The sequence below is a fragment of the Aethalodelphis obliquidens genome, unplaced genomic scaffold (assembly GCF_003676395.1).
Source record: "Aethalodelphis obliquidens isolate GAN/ISIS:26980383/991018 unplaced genomic scaffold, ASM367639v1 scaffold7, whole genome shotgun sequence".
In the NCBI taxonomy this organism is placed as follows: domain Eukaryota; kingdom Metazoa; phylum Chordata; class Mammalia; order Artiodactyla; family Delphinidae; genus Aethalodelphis; species Aethalodelphis obliquidens.
The window spans coordinates 61,950,781-61,966,919 of record NW_020837951.1 but is presented as its reverse complement, the minus strand read 5'-3'; the positions used below and the strand labels follow the sequence as shown (position 1 = coordinate 61,966,919).

The window sequence follows — 16,139 nt, the reverse complement described above, 5'->3', positions numbered from 1 at the left end:
CAAGTGTTTAGTGCAGAAACCTATATCATTACAAAGAACAGCTTGAAATCTCAATAAGATTCACTCACTAGGAATCATCAAGGTAAAAGAAATGTAGAGGATTAATAATATTACATCAAAACTAAATGTTCAGTACGAGTGATATTTTCAGATGTCATTTCAGAAAATTAAGAGATTATTTACCCATCCCAGGATGAAAGAATCTATTAGACTATTAGACTTCTTAAGGGAATAGTGATTCTACTTCCCACTCTATCCATCCATCCATCCATCCATCCATTGTGTGCATCTATGTCTTTATATATCCTAGAATTGTAAAATGCATGCAGTAAGCATCAACAAAATCTAAAATACAATTAAATTTAGGACACCTTAACCTCTAATCACCTCCATACCTAATCTCAATTATTCTTTGAAATTTGGGAGAATCATATATATCATTACACAACTTAGTCTACAGCTTGAGTTAGAATCACTGATGACAAAATGCTGATCTATGAACAGCAAATTTAACTGAACAGATTGCATAGAGTTGGGGCTTCCAAATGATTGTCATGAGAAGTGTGTGACTAACAGTATTGTTGACTTCACGCTAGGACATTGTGGCCTAGAAATAATGCCTAGCTTTGTCCCGAGCATTTTGTTCAACCCAACATACAAACAGTAATAAACCTCAGTGTCTTCTGGAAAATGAATCTCTGAAACATTTAAGAATACAAGCAACAAAATTAGCTACTATCAGACTTTGGTTTATTGTAAAATTTAGCAAAGTTTATCTTGTAATCCCTGACCCCTTGCCCTGAAAACAGAAGCAAAAACATAATTATTGCTTATTCTTTTCCCCCTACCTTATTTGTGCCACTGTGAAAGAAGGGAGAAAAATCACTGTAATAAATAAAAATAGAGACATAAGAGAGACAAAGATTAATCAGTCCAGGTGAGAAATACTAGGAGCAACAGAAATACCATCAAGCCGTCCAAAATAAGCTTCTTTTTAAAAGGTTGTCATATTTTTAAAAAAATCACACCAAAAATATAGCAGCGGAGAAGAAGGATAAATACAAGTTAATTGCACACCAATCCCATGCAAAAAACTGGGTCATTAGCCAAAGCAGTAGTATTCAGAATCCAATTTGGGACGCTTGTGCAGTGCGTGTGAGTCCCCTATGACTGAGTTGTCACTGAACTGGTCCAAGTCTGAGGGGGTCTGATGGCCTGGGACATCGTCTGCCAAAGTGTCCAGGTAGCTCCCCACGGAGATGCCATCGAGCCCGTCGCTGCCATCATGGAGGCTGTTGTAGCTGCCATATAAGGAGGTGCTCTGACTCTCCAGTAAGCTGCACAGGCTGCCACTGAGACTGCTGCCTCGGCTGGTGATGGTGGCTTTCTCTTCAATCATCCACTTGATGGACTCAATGCTCTCGTTAATGAGGAGCAACTGGCGCATGAGCCTGCCGTCTGTGGCTCTGAGGTTAACCTACGGAGGACAGGGAGAGAGGAGAGACCTGCCAGTTACTCTGTGTTCTTGAAAGACCCAAAAGGCATTTAAATGCTGTCTTCTGCAGTCTATGATTTTAAATCCATAGAATAAAATACAAATTCACTTGAGTGCAGGATCTTTTTGAAAACTGCTGACAAATGGTAGACGTCTTAATCAAAGAACCCACTTCCTGTCAGCCCCATCAGGCGCCAAAAGCACGATAAAACTCCAACTGCATCCCTGACCTTAAGCAAGCCGCCTGGAAGTAACCTATTGAATGGCAGATTCTGTCAAGAATCTTATTCTCTTTCTGGCCAGATTAATAGTTTATCCATGTTAATTGAGAACATGTGTGTGGACATTGAGAGGTGGAGAGAAGAGGAATGTATAAATTAAGGAATCATCATCGTCATTGCAGCAGCTCCTATTTTTTGAGTGATGATGTGGCAAGCACCATTACAAAACCTAACACTCATTACATTATAACAGTAACCCTGTGCCGTAGGTATTATTATTTTTATCCCCGTTTTTTAGATGAAGAAACTGAAATCTAGGAAAAAAAAAAGTTCAGAGTACAGAAAAGGTCTGCACTTTTTATTTATTTATTTATTTTTGCGTTACGCGGGCCTCTCACTGTTGTGGCCTCTCCCGTTGCGGAGCACAGGCTCCGGACACGCAGGCTCAGCGGCCATGGCTCACGGGCCCAGCCGCTCCGCGGCATGTGGGATCCTCCCGGACCGGGGCACAAACCCGCGTCCCCTGCATCGGCAGGCGGACTCTCAACCACTGCGCCACCAGGGAAGCCCCAAGGTCTGCACTTTTTATGATTATATTGACAAATATATAATGCTGAATAATGCTTTTATTTTTAAGAAGAACCAAACTGTTTTAATATTCCCTGAATCCAGAAGTGTGCTGATAAACGAGGCCAATCCACTCTACACAATGAATGTACAGATGTTTTCTGTAGATTTGATTATTTCCTTCAAATTTGTCGAGGGAAGTCCCAATCAAAATTGGATATGAGACTCTGGGGAGGTTCTAGAACTCCCCATAGTGCTTTCTAGGTGTATAGTGTTTTTGATGGTTTTAAGTTACTTCAGAGAGATCTGTCTTCTCAGCCACAAAGCAGAATTTCTTTGTAGGCCCTACAGTTCAATGGGAATATATGTTAACATCAAGGGTGTGGTTGTTCTGGGGAAGGTGGGGAAAGGGAGGCTGCAAGAAGTCTCATGATAGCCCTTGTTCTTGTTGGAACTGAAGAAATAAGGCTCCTACAAAAATGCCAGGGCCTGGACAGGGAGGCAGAGACAAATTTGGCCACCAGAGGTCCTAGTCACACTCATTATGGTTTGAAAGGGATTCCAGTTTCTTCTGTTGGGGTCTTTAACCCAAGAGGCTGGACTTTGCTAATTCTCTCTTTAAGACCCAGGACTAATTCAGATTTGTGGGTTTCTAGAATTCTCAAAGGCACTCAGTTGTGAGTGACTCAAGCCATAAGGGAGAAAGAAGCCTATTGTCTTCAGATGTATGCATTCATATTGTAAAAATATTTCCTGGGTAGGAGTTAATCTATAACTGAAGGGGAACTTTGAATTGAGTGAATATGATAAACAGATATTGGGACAGATGGAATTTCTACAGTGACTTCAAAGATGTAAGATTATAGGTTGAAATGTGTGTGCATACACATACATACGTATGTGTAAATATAAAAAGCATGAAGTACAATTTAAGAACCCTTAATTTTGCTAGGATATTAAATAAAGTAACTTGGGTGACTACCTTATCTTCTCTGAGAAATGCACCAAAAATGCATAGGGGGTCAGCAATGACAATCATTTCTCTCTGAGGTATTCATGAGCAGAACTTAGTAAGTCTTGAGATGCTTTTCTATTTGTAGTGTTGTCTCAATGACCTTGCAGTAATGTTGTGTGGGGGCAGGATGTTTTTTTGGCAATCTTCATATTCAAATACTCCCCATACTCCATGAGTCATCAAGATACTGTTCAAATTACAAGCAATACAACCAATATTTACAAATCATCCACAATTTGCTTACATCCACTAAGGAGCCTGGAAAATAAATTGGAGCTGTAGTCTTACAAAATTCTTCAGTTAGTCATCTGTAGCTGATAAAACTTGCTGTGCCCATTGTAGGCGTGGTGCAACAGAGGTGTGACCATTTCCCCGACACCTCGCAAACGAAACACAGCTGCATTTGTTCACATCCCCACCCTGTCCTGTGAAATTGTTCCCGCACTTGCCCAGCTCTGGGCGTGTTCCTTGTTACTCCCCTCACTTGAAATACTTGACTCTCTTGCTGTCCAGATCCTCCCCTTTGTTGAGGTCCTACTTCTCCTATCAAGCACCACTTGCTGATTCTAGCCTCTTCTGCTGGCCCGCTTAACCTCGCGGTCCTTTTAGTTTGTATCTAACAGTATACCTTAATTTTGTACACTTATGTTGCTACCTATTATTGTGTCTTCTCACTGGTTCTTCAGGTAAGCTTTCAGTTCCTTAAAGAAGCTGTGTCTTACATTTCGTACATCTTTTAAGGTCTGTCTTAAGCATGGATTGCTTTTTTTTTTTGGAAATAGTCATAATTTTAGGATCTGAGAAAGTTCAGCTCTTGAGACAACAATAATACACGTTCCCAGCAACTGTATCAACTGGGGGTTAAAACATACTTAGGATAGTTTTTTTCCAGCAGTTTTTGTCTGAGCTAAACAGCGGCTGCATCACATAAAAATTGTTCAGTTTTGTTGAGCAATATGAATGAGAGGGGAGTAGACGCTGAAGTAACAAAAGCTTCCTTTGACCATGAATGATTTATTGAAATAAAAAAAATTCTTTTCTTCTGAAAGCAAACATTCACAGGCCATTGAACCACTGTTAGGGGAAAAATGACAAAAGCAAGTCACTTAGAACGTGTTGATCTGGCTGATAATGATTACAGACTTAACTGTGTCTAACCCTGTGTCCTCCTGGGGAGAGAGTAAACAGCTTCCCACCGTGGGAGCCCACGGCTTCCTGCCCATTACCTGGCGCTCCAGGCCACTTCACACTGCTTTCTCCTGGAGCTAAGGTGCGATTATGTTACTGCGGATGAACCTTCAAAGTAGGAACAATTCACCACAGGACTAAATCACAGTGTGGCTTCTGTCTCCAGTAGCTGCCCTGCCTTTCCTCACTGTTAGTATGTCAGTCCTTAGGAAGTCTGGCCATCCATTAAAAAGATGGTAGACTTGCCTCTTGGGCAGAAATATGTGTGGTTTTCTCACTTGAGGTCATATAAGATCCCAGGGCTTTACTCTGAAGATATTGGGAGTTGGGAGGCCCTCCTCATTGTCTGAGGTTAAGTGACTCCTCCTTGGAGAGCGCCTGTCTGATCAATCATGGTATCCAGTCCCCACGCTTAGTTGTACACAACATTTCTATGTTTTTATGTTCTCTCATAATACTTATGACTAGTGGAAATCATCTTACTTATTATTGTTTACTTATTATTTTCTGTATCCCACATGAGCTTGTAAGCATCACAGTGAAGGGGACTTGGTCTGTCCTGTTCACCACTCTGTGCCCAAGACCTACAAGAGTGCTTGACACATAGTAGGTATACAATTAGTATTTGTCCAAGGGCTGAATGATTGCTTCAGGTTGAACCATCTGTCAGGAACGCCCCTCCCTTGGGTTTTGCTGTGATATGATACTTGAAGGGAAAGAATAAAGTAACTTCAGGAAAGAGCTTTGCAGTATTGAAGCAAATCCAGCATGAAATCCCATTCCCATTCATTCACAGAATTCAAACACTGAATAACCGGGGCAAGGTTATTCCTAGCTTAAATGTACAGATCACAAGATAGTATCTCTGAAAGGAAGTGGACTTCATGGGGTGAATCACACTCCAAACATTACTCTGTTTGTTCCGAGGTAATAACTGATACTAGCACAGCACAGTTGTTCTGTGAACACTTGGTGAAAAAAGTTAAAGGGAACAAACAAATAGGACATTACCAAAAAAAATTTGTTTGTAAGGTTTTCATTCATTGATCCAAAGAGATGTCAATGTCCTTTCCTCTTTTCCTCTTCACTTGTCCACTTTGGCCATTACAGTTATTGCAATGCAATCCATCTTTGTACTTCATAAGTCTCTCATGCTTTAGGATTGTATCCTAACAGGTCTCTCAACTCTAGACTGAATGAAGCCTGAAGTTTCATACCATTTTTGAACAAGCAATGAACTGGGTCTAGGGTAGAAATTGAAATGGGGGGTCTTGAAAGAGCAAATATTCTTTTTTTTTTTTAATTGGAGTAAAATCGCTTTACAATGTTGTTAGTCTCTGCTGTACAGTGAAATGAATCAGCTATATGTATACCTGTATCCCCGTCCTCTTGGACCTCCCTCCCGAGCTGAGCTCCCTGTGCTATATAGCAGGTTCCCACTGCTATCTATATTACACATGGTAGTGTACTTATGTCAAACCTAATCTCCCAATTCGTCCCACCCTCCCCTTACCCCTCTGTGTCCACATGTCCGTTCTCTACATCTGTGTCTCTATTCCTACCCTACAAATAGGTTCATCTGTACCATTTTTCTAGATTCCACATATATGCGTTAGTATACGATATTTGTTTTTCTCTTTCTGGCTTACTTCACTTTGTATGACAGACTCAGGGTCCATCCACATCTCTACAAATGACCCAATTTCATTCCTTTTTATGGCTGAGTAATATTCCATTGTATATATGTACCACCTCTTCTTTATCCATTCATCTATCATTGGACATTTAGGTTGTTTCCATGTCCCGGCTATTGTAAATGGTGCTGCAATGAACATTGGGTTACATGTGTCCTTTTGAGTTATGGTTTTCTCAGGGTATATGCCCAGTACTTTGGGATTGCTGGGTCATATGGTAGTTCTATGTTTAGTTTCTTAAGGAACCTCCATACTGTTCTCCATAGTGGCTGCATCAATTTACATTTCCACCAACAGTGCAAAAGGGTTCCCTTTTCTCCACACCCTCTCCGGCATTTATTGTTTGTAGATTTTGTGATGATGGCCATTCTGACTGGTGTAAGGTGATACCTCATTGTAGTTTTGATTTGCATTTCTCTAATAATTAGTGATGTTGAGCATCTTTTCATGGGCCTCTTGGCCATCTGTATGTCTTCTTTGGTGAAATGTCTATTTAGGTCTTCTGCCCAATTTTTAATTGGATTGTTTTTTTGATATTGAGCTCCGTGAGCTGTTTGTATATTTTGGAGATTAATCCTTTGCTGCTTTGTTTGCAAATATTTTCTCCCATTCTGAGGGTTGTTTTTTCATCTTGTTTATGGTTTCCTTTGCTGTGCAAAAGCTTTGAAGTTTCATTAGGACCCGTTTGTTTATTTCTGTTTTTATTTTCATTACTCTAGGAGGTGGGTCAGAAAAGATCTTGCAAATATTCTTAATAATAAACTTTTCCAGATCTATGTTTTTGTCCAGACTATCATTTTAATACTGCAAGAATACAAAGGTTATGAATTGGCTCAGTGGAATCCAAGAAAGAGAGAAGGTGGTCACATTTTCATTTAATCAGGGAGTTGCCAACTAAGTTGACTTCTTTGGTGATGGTGTGAGGAACACAGGACAGGGCTCTGGCCTGCCACTGCCACCGTCTACCTGTTGACCTTTGGGCAAGGTGGCTTGGTATATACAACTTTTGTATACATGAAGAAGAATCCTGGGGGTTTATTCTGAGCTCCAGTGAGCCACAGGATCCAGTGAACGTAGGAAAGCAGTCTGTGAACAAAGACTAATTTCTGCCCAATAATGAAGATTTAATTCAACTGAGGAGTCCACCTGTCACTTTTGTTTGCCTTTTATATTGAGGTTTCATTGAAAATGTTATTTGCTAAGAAGATTCTGTAGATCAGATTGTCTCAGGATTACTCTTCATTCTAACATAGTCTCTGATTGTCATTCCTGTGGCCATTTGATTACAAAATTGTTTCTACGACTAGAGAACCATGCAAGCTCTACAGGAGACAGACCAGTCAATTTGCTGCTCCATCTCCGGCAAATTACTTAGCTAGTAAAACACTCATGGCTAAAGTTTGAGCTCTCCATGTGAATTTTAATCACCTTATCAGAAATTGTGTGGTAACAGTAATTTTAGCTTTTGCCATTTGAGTTTCCCTAAAAATCGAATTTGTGTCTGCTCCAAGATAAACATACATATCATCTTTAATAGGTCTGTATATTAACTGAAATGTGCACATGGGCTGCTGGATGTATCTGCCAAATAGGGACGTTGCTCCCTCCACCTTGTCATCGTGCAGGCTTGCACAGCGCCGTGTGTTCATCTCTCTCACAAAGCTCTCTTGCGCCATTTTTATCCTTTTATTTATGGGAATTGACTAATCAGATGAAAGCAAGCCATCTCCCAGTTATAAATCCCTACTCTAAAATCCACAGTATCCATGACCCAAATCCCAAATGTCCAGAAAGCTGTTATATGAATTAGAAGAAAGACTACTTTGCAAGCAAGTTCATAATCATGCACATGAAGAAAGGAAAATAAATAAGATTTACCTTTTAACGTGATGCTCTAATCCTAGTGTGTAAGTAGAAGAAACCAATTGGCATTTTTTTTCAAATCTGTAGTTAGTGGGAGGCCTCTTTTCTAGCCATATTTATTTCTAAATATACAAAAAAGATATTCAAAAGCATCTATGTGTACTCATTTAAAGAGCTGTTGTAAAGGTGCTTAGAATATTGTTTTTCCAGCAGTTTATCTGGCTATTCCCTTTATATAACCTCCTCGTGTCTAAATTTGCTCCCTCTTCAAATTTGCCAAATTCTCATCCTCAGTTTGATGAATACAGAAGATTTTCTGCCTACTCATCCTTAAAATTTCCAGCAGTTTTATTAATAGCTGTAATTCTAAAGCACTCCTCTAACTGTTCTCTCAGAGGACCCATAAGGATATCACTGTCTCTTTACAGTCTGAGAAGACACTCTACAGTATTTGCACCCACTGCTTTTGGTTTAGAATGCTTTAGGAGAAGAGCCTGTAGCATTTACAAGTCAGTGTTATTCTGCCAAAGCTTTCCTCTGCTTTCTTAGCCAGTTCAAAATTTACAACAGAATTTGTTTTGAACTGGGCAACAAAGGATTCCATTTTTATATCAGTCGGCTTCGTCTTCCTCCATTTCAGTTGTTTTTATGTGGAATTGAACATTAACTAAAACAGTTCACTTTTTTCTTAAAACCTCACAGAAGAGTAATTTCCCCAAAGACTAAATTACTACATAAAAACAGTATCATCAGCACAGCTGACCAATTGATGTTGTTTTGATAAATTAGAAAGTTGCATCTGGTTTATTTGAAAGGGGCACGTGTGACTCCCCTGAATCTTGAACATAAATTCCTGCCACCAGGCCTGCTCATGAGATCTGTATAGTGTCTGCTGGCGAGTCCTCTGATTACCAAAATAAGACAGAGAGCTTTTCAGCCTTATTCGGTCAGGTTTTAGGTCCAGTTGATACTTAGATGCCTATGACGTCATTTCCTTTTCCACATCCTAGTACAGTGAAAATTGTTTTCCTGAGAGCTTTTAATATGTATATGCAAAGTGTAATTTTGGCTAATGTAAGAGACTGTAAATCACCTGAGCTGAAATGCATTTGGAATGATGTCACTAAAACATGGACTCCACACATTTGTAGCAGAACACAGACCAGCCAAGAAGTGTTTCCACTAACTTATAATAAATGTTCTCTCTGCATGTGCATTTTTTTAATTTAGAACTTAAAATGATATTTTTACATGGAAGACTAGGATATGGTAATGTACCCCTCTGTGATTTGTAGTGGCCATGTTTCCCTTGGGAGGGAAGGAGACAGGGTGGTGTGCTGGTAGATGTTGAATAATTGGCTCCCTGGCAAAACTATGCACACACGTACACACACACAAACATGCATACATGCATGTAGTAGAAACTGTTCTGATACAAAAGATGTGTAGCACACTCTTCACAAATAACACTAAAATATACAGTACCTTTTATTATAAATTCCATATACTGTAACTAATTGATTCTCAGAGACTGCTTTTGTTCATTTTTGTTGAATTCTTGTATGTACAGCAACTTGTGGTTTCAGTTTCAACCATAATTTAACAAATAGAATTGATCCCAGTCCACCTACTCTTTTCTAAATAATTTTTCATCCTTAAATCTGATACGTGATCTGTTGTTAAAGTATTTTTTACCCTAGTACAAATTATATTCATTAAACTGAAGCCTGTTTCAGCCTTAGCACGAGTTATGTCTGAACTTTACTGGTTTGTCAGTGATGGGAGCAATTTTGCTGAACCGGATAATAGTTTTTGACTGCATGAAGAGTATTTACCAATTTTTTTTGTGCTATTGATAATGTAATAGCTAAGGACATGACACACTTTTAAGCTGAATCTGTAGTATTAACATTTCCCTGTCTTGAGGACAATGAACAAAATTAAGTCAAGTTCTGATTTATAGCATTTTCCAATTTCTGTGCTGTAAATACTCCTACCATGGCCAGTTTCAAGCTACCAATGTGATGTCACTAAACAGGGTTCGTAAGAGATTCTCAGTAGTACAGCATTATGTAGTGTGAAAACCCTGTAGATACAACAGATGTTTTAAATAACCTAAAAAAAAGATTAATCGTAAAGTGTAGAAAATAATTACAAAGTGATGATTTTGAGTATTTGTTACCTTTGTTTTTTCATATAAATTATTAATTTGTAGGTTTATATACATACTTTAAGTTTTAATTGTGACTGTGGTTAAAAGCTAGTATGTAAAACTACTAAAAATTTAACAAACATCTCCCACACCCAAGTAGGAGTCGGCTCCAGTCTACCAGTGAAGGTATAGAATAGAGGCTTTCCCTAATCTACTATGTTTGTGATAAGTAGATTAGAGATTTTCATTTTTCCCCTTAGGCCATTTTTTAATGGAGGATTACAAGCTCAATGGAATTTTATCTTTTCCCCTAAGAAGAATTTGAGGGAGATATAAAATATTTATACCAAAGTTATTAGTGTTTTTTTATGGAAAGGTTTCAAATACTGAATGTAGATTATTCTTTAAGCATCATTGAGATATAAAATGTATTTGGAAAGGGAATAATCAAGATGCCTAAAACTCAAGTATTTGCATTTCTATATTATAATTTTTGATAGTTTATTTCTAAAATATGCTGTGAACTTCTCTATCTTGGTAAACAGAAGGAAGTAGACCCAAGCAGAATCAAGTAGTAAGAGGCCACCACCATAAACAGAGTATTTCTAATTCAGAATTATTCAGCAATGCACTTAAGGGCTGTTGAGGGAATAGGACATTAGTCCTTTTTTCCCATGGTCCTGAACATCCCTACGTGTACAAATGCTTAATCTTCTCTTTCAGTAATTACTGGACATTGATATTAGATCTGTTTGTCACAGTCCTTTTGCTCCCTTTTTCTTCCTCAGTCCCTCAACTCTTTCTGATCTGCTATCTGCAGCCCAGTAGTCCTTCAGGAACCCTACATTTTTTCCTTTTTCTTGAGTATGAGAGAACTGAGTTGCAAGGAAAATTAATGTTTGCAATTGTTAGAAAGTAACATTCACCAGTGAGTAAAATTAAGTGAGGAAGCAGCCTCTGCAACAGAATAAAGCACCTGGCCCTTGCTCCTCAGAGCAGTGCTTCTTGACATATGGATCACCTTGGAATCCTGTTAAAATTCAGATTCTCTTCACTAGTTCTGTGATCCTGCATTTCTAACCAGTTCCCAGTGGATGCCAGTACAGGTGGGCAGCCTCTAAGATATCTCCCAATAAACCCCCTCTCTCCTGGTATCTACATCCTTGTGTAGTTCCCTGCCCTTGAGTGCAGACTGGACCTATTGACTAGTTTGTCAGGAATAGAATATGGCAAAGATGATGGGATGTCACTTCTGAGAAAAGGTTACAAAAAGACTGTGCTTTCTGTCTTGGGTATACTCTCCCACTTGCTCTGAGGAGAGCCATCTGCCAGGCTGTGAACTGTCCTATTGTGAGATCTCCATGATAAGGAACTGATATCTCAGGACAACAGCTAGCAAGGCGCTAGGGCTGCCATGTGCTACTGGCTATGTGAGTGAGCTTGGAAGCAGATGCTCTCTGAATAGGGCCTTGATGTGACAGCAGCCCCAACTGACGTGCTGATTGCAGACTTGGAAGAGACCCTAATCCAGAGTCACTCAGTTTATCTGTGCCCAGACTTCTGACTCATAGGAACTGTGAGATAACACATTTGTTGTTTACCTTGTTAAGTTTTGGAGTATTTGTTATGCAGTGGGGATAACTAATACACCAATGCTGTTGATATATGGGTTACACTATGAGTAGCAAGGATCTAGATATCTTTCTACTTGTGGATAATTTTGAATGATAGATGCTGGACCACCATGTCTGTGGAATGTTACACTATTGATACATTGTTTTATATTTTGAAAAAGGTAAAAAATTGAGTAAGTAGTTAAATGTTTATTGATGAAGACAAGAAATGTTCAAGGGACTCAAGGTCTTCATTGAGGCACCATCTGTATCTCCCATAGGACCACCTTTCTTCTCCCTAAGAAAAGATGGCTTATTACCCTCAAGGAGAAATGACAAATGATATCTCTGGTATTTAGTGACACAGATGATGCTTTCAATAGATACCACTTATAAATAATACTCCTTATAATTTGATGGTCATAAAATGGAGGGTATAAGATAATAAATGTAAATAGTAACATTCAGATATAGTTTAAGGAATTAGAATACACTAAGATTAACTATACTAATATCTTTGAATTTCCAATATTGACAAATTGACTAAATTACACTCTTGCTTTTCAAAATTCTTCATTTAATTCGAAGAATTCACTTTAATTTGGCCTCACTAGGGGAAAGGAAGGAGGAGATTAGGTTAAGGATAAAACCTGTATTTACTGAGTGCCTCCTATGAGCCAGACTTTGTATTTCATGTATTAACCCATCTTCTTTAGAAAGGGCCTTCTGTAGAACGGTCCTTTTGCATGGGAAATGTAACTGAGGCGCTGGCATTTTTTTTAGAACCATTCATTTTTTTACGTAATGTTGATAATTTGGTAATATTTGGAATATTTCACTTTATGATGAAGATTAGTTTTCTTTTCTTTTTCATATGATGCCTAAACACTGACTAAATATTTTCATTTGGGAAAATTTGGGTGGGGCTCTCCAGATGACACAAGTTGGAGCAGTGATCTCACACCCTGAAGAGCGGCCAGTGAGAAACACCTGCCATATTCCAACATCCGTTGATCATACGCTGACTTTTTTTTATCGAGTGATTTTGTCTCATTTAAAAAAAAAAAGAACAGCTTTAGGGATATTAGTAAACATATCTGTCATTGATTAACTGCTACTTGTATGCCATGCCTTAAATATTAACTTATCTAATACATTTAATGTCATTATCACAACAAATCTGTGAAGCTGATGATTATTCTCATTGTGGTTCCAATCTGATATATAAAGAGCTTGGAAGTTACCACTCCTATCTTCCCAACAAGAAAGAAACTTAAACTGAAAATCAACAACTTTTCTTAGATCCCTCAGAGACTTGATGTCACAGGGTAAACTGCTGTCCCCAGGAGACAAAGAGGTGGCTACAGAGGATCATAGCTAACCGAAAACAGACGCCCAGAAGCAGGAGGCCCATCTGGAGCCAGTTATCAGTAGGAAGACTTAAAGTTGTTAATTGATGAGTGCTGGAGATTCAGTGTGGACTACCTTGAGAGTTAAAAACTTCAGGGGGAGCCCCACACTTTCATGAGTTTTTCCTCCTGCAACCCCACCAGGTTCTCACTATCCCCGATGCTGCTGGCACAGACAGGGGGAAAGTGAGCCCTTTCAAATATGCCCAGAGCTCTCCGTTCTCCTGCACAAGGCCTGCTGTCAAGGGAAACGGTTTTACCAGAGCCTCACTGATTGGGGTTTTACCAAAGCCTAACTAACCTGGGGGAAGGGAAATGCCCAACTCAGGCTCCGGAAAAGACTGAGACCTAATCATGGACTACAGAATGCCTCTCCTTCCCTACACCTAACATCACATCGATAGGGCTTCTGCATAAGAAAAGGGATTACAGCTAAAAGTACTACAGGCCTCAGGCTCTATTTAAGGAGTCTCTAGGAAAACCCAAAGACAACAGAATAGACATAAAAAAGATCCTAGAGGAAATATTATTCTCTGATAACTACAGCTACAGCATACAGTAAACACAATCTAACTCTTAGTCAGATAAATATAAAACCTCACATCAAAGACCTATTTATCCCAGTTCCTTTTATATCATATACAGCTTTCAGCCAGGAATTATAAGACATGCTAAAAAGCAAAAATGTCTGAAGAGACAGAGCAAGCATCAGAACCAGACTCAGATACGGCACACATTTTGGAATTCTTAGACTGGGAATTTAAAATAACTATGATTAATATGCTAAGGGATCTAATGAAGAAAGGCAATGTGCAAGGACAGGTGGGTAATGTGAGCAGAGAATTTGCAGAAAGGATCAAAAGGAAATGCTATAAGTCAAACACACTAAAATATAAGTGAAGAATGCTTTTGATGAATGTATCAGTAGATTGGACACAGCCAAGGAAAGGATCAGTGAGCTCAAGTTTAAATGTCTCTTCAGTGATGTGCTGGGGCATAACCTAAGAGGCCTCCCAAAGCATAATTTAACTATCTATGGGGAGATACCTTTGTGTGACCCATAATTTACTAATTTGGCCCAGATTTATGAAGTTGTAAGTTGACTTGTAGATTTGTGTCTGGAAGACATGAAAATGATTTCTGTCCAGTGAAAAAAAATAAATCTCAAAGTTATGGTTTTACTGTCCCACTCCACATTAAACAGTTTTGTCTCTAACCAAATAATTTCATATGTCTTTCCTGAGAAAATATATAAACTATTCCTCTCTTTTGGACCAGCTATATCATCTTGATGCTTCTCTCATTAAATGAGCTAAATAAATCTTCAACACGTGCTCCCTCTGTTTGTACGAGAGCCATATTTCCAACTACTTAATAATTACACTTTGATAGGGTTGGAGGTTGCCGTCAAGATGCCTAGTGTGCTCACCTGCTGGAACTAGTTAAACAGAGTTGCCCAGGAAGTGGCCTCTGGAGTGAAATCACAAATAGCAATTGAACTTTATCTTCTCTGACTCTCAGTTTTCTTCTGACTTGGTGCTTTTTATTCTGGTTTGTTTGCTTTGTTGTTATTGTTCTGGATTTTTGGCTAATCGTTTTGCTTAACTTACTGTTTAGGTAATATCCACTTCCACAACTGGGTACTGAACTCTCCTGTATAAAAAATATGTGTGAAATAGCCAATTCCAGGAACTTGTGTACTGAACCCCTAGGCCACTCAAGGTCATATAATCTATAAATTATTCCCCATTTGGGGTAGCTCTAATTGGCAATCTGGTTTCATGATGTGTTCACTTGGGGATCTCTATTAGGATGATGGAAATCTATTCTCTGTTGGGTGAGAGATGACAAGGAATATGGTTAGTCGTTCTATACTGTTTGTTTGTCTTTTGGTGTGCTCAAATCCATGTATAAAATATTATTTCCATTGATTAGTAGAGTAACTCTTTGAGAATGTGTGCTTTGCATTTTCTAGTGCCCTGTGTCTGGGGTGGTAGAACTAAAGTTTCAAGTCCTGTTGGTGGCTATTTAATTGAGAAGAACCTTTTACTGCTCACCGATAAGAAAACGAAATATTTCCCTACTTCTAGAGTATACTAATAAATTATAAAGTCTCTTAGGCAAAAAGAGAATTTTCTAATTAGAGACATAATAAATACTTGCAAAATTTTAACATTCCCAGAATTTCAAGAAAATAAAAATATCGAACTCTAGTATATTGAATGCACTGACATTTTAAGGAAAAAAAAATCCTCACAGTGTTATCGCAGAAGCATCAAAGTGAATCTTTAGACATGAATTGGTTTGGTAATTTTAGGTTATAATCACAGAATACCTTTTCCTTTTTTCTTTTTTCAGTATGGAGACTAAACATACAACTTTATTTTATTTTTTAAGATTTGGATTTATTTTCTAATGAAGAGACCAGTTAATACTAAATTCCTAAATTTCTTATACTGGTTTACTGTGAGATAAGCTAATGTTTCTTCCATATACTGAGATTAAGAAAACATGCAATTCTGTATTCAACTATATTGCATTATAACTCTTAATCTTTTTGATTCAACTGTAATTATGTTCTGTACTGTGTCAGTTTAAACATAATTTGCAAGATATTTATTAATTTTAGAACTTTAATATAAATCAAGTTAATAACTAAAAATCTATGGATATCTAATTTCTAAGGAAAATAGAATATTGAAACATGGGACACCAATTTGTTATGTGTATCTTTGCTTTTAATTTTAACAGTAATAACGTGACTATATCTTTGGGTCATTTTAATGAACATATTTTTCCATCTACAAAAGTGTTAAAGGTATACCTTTGGCTGTGGAGATCTTACAGTGTAGTGGTGTAAGCTTTGCTGGTCTCCTAGAATGCTTATGTATGACAGACAGTGATTACTTTCCAGTTTTTCTC

General features: G+C 38.3%; 1 protein-coding gene across 1 annotated transcript in view; it reads right to left on the bottom strand.

The window, feature by feature from the left end:
• Nucleotides 1-733: 733 nt before the first annotated feature.
• Nucleotides 734-16,139, bottom strand: part of LURAP1L (leucine rich adaptor protein 1 like) — a 44,933-nt gene continuing 29,527 nt past the window's right edge. Inside the window, exon 2 of the mRNA XM_027105861.1 lies at nt 734-1,477. Within this exon, the coding sequence (XP_026961662.1) occupies nt 1,103-1,477 (375 nt within the window). The 3' untranslated portion in view covers nt 734-1,102. The remainder of the gene's footprint in view (nt 1,478-16,139) is intronic.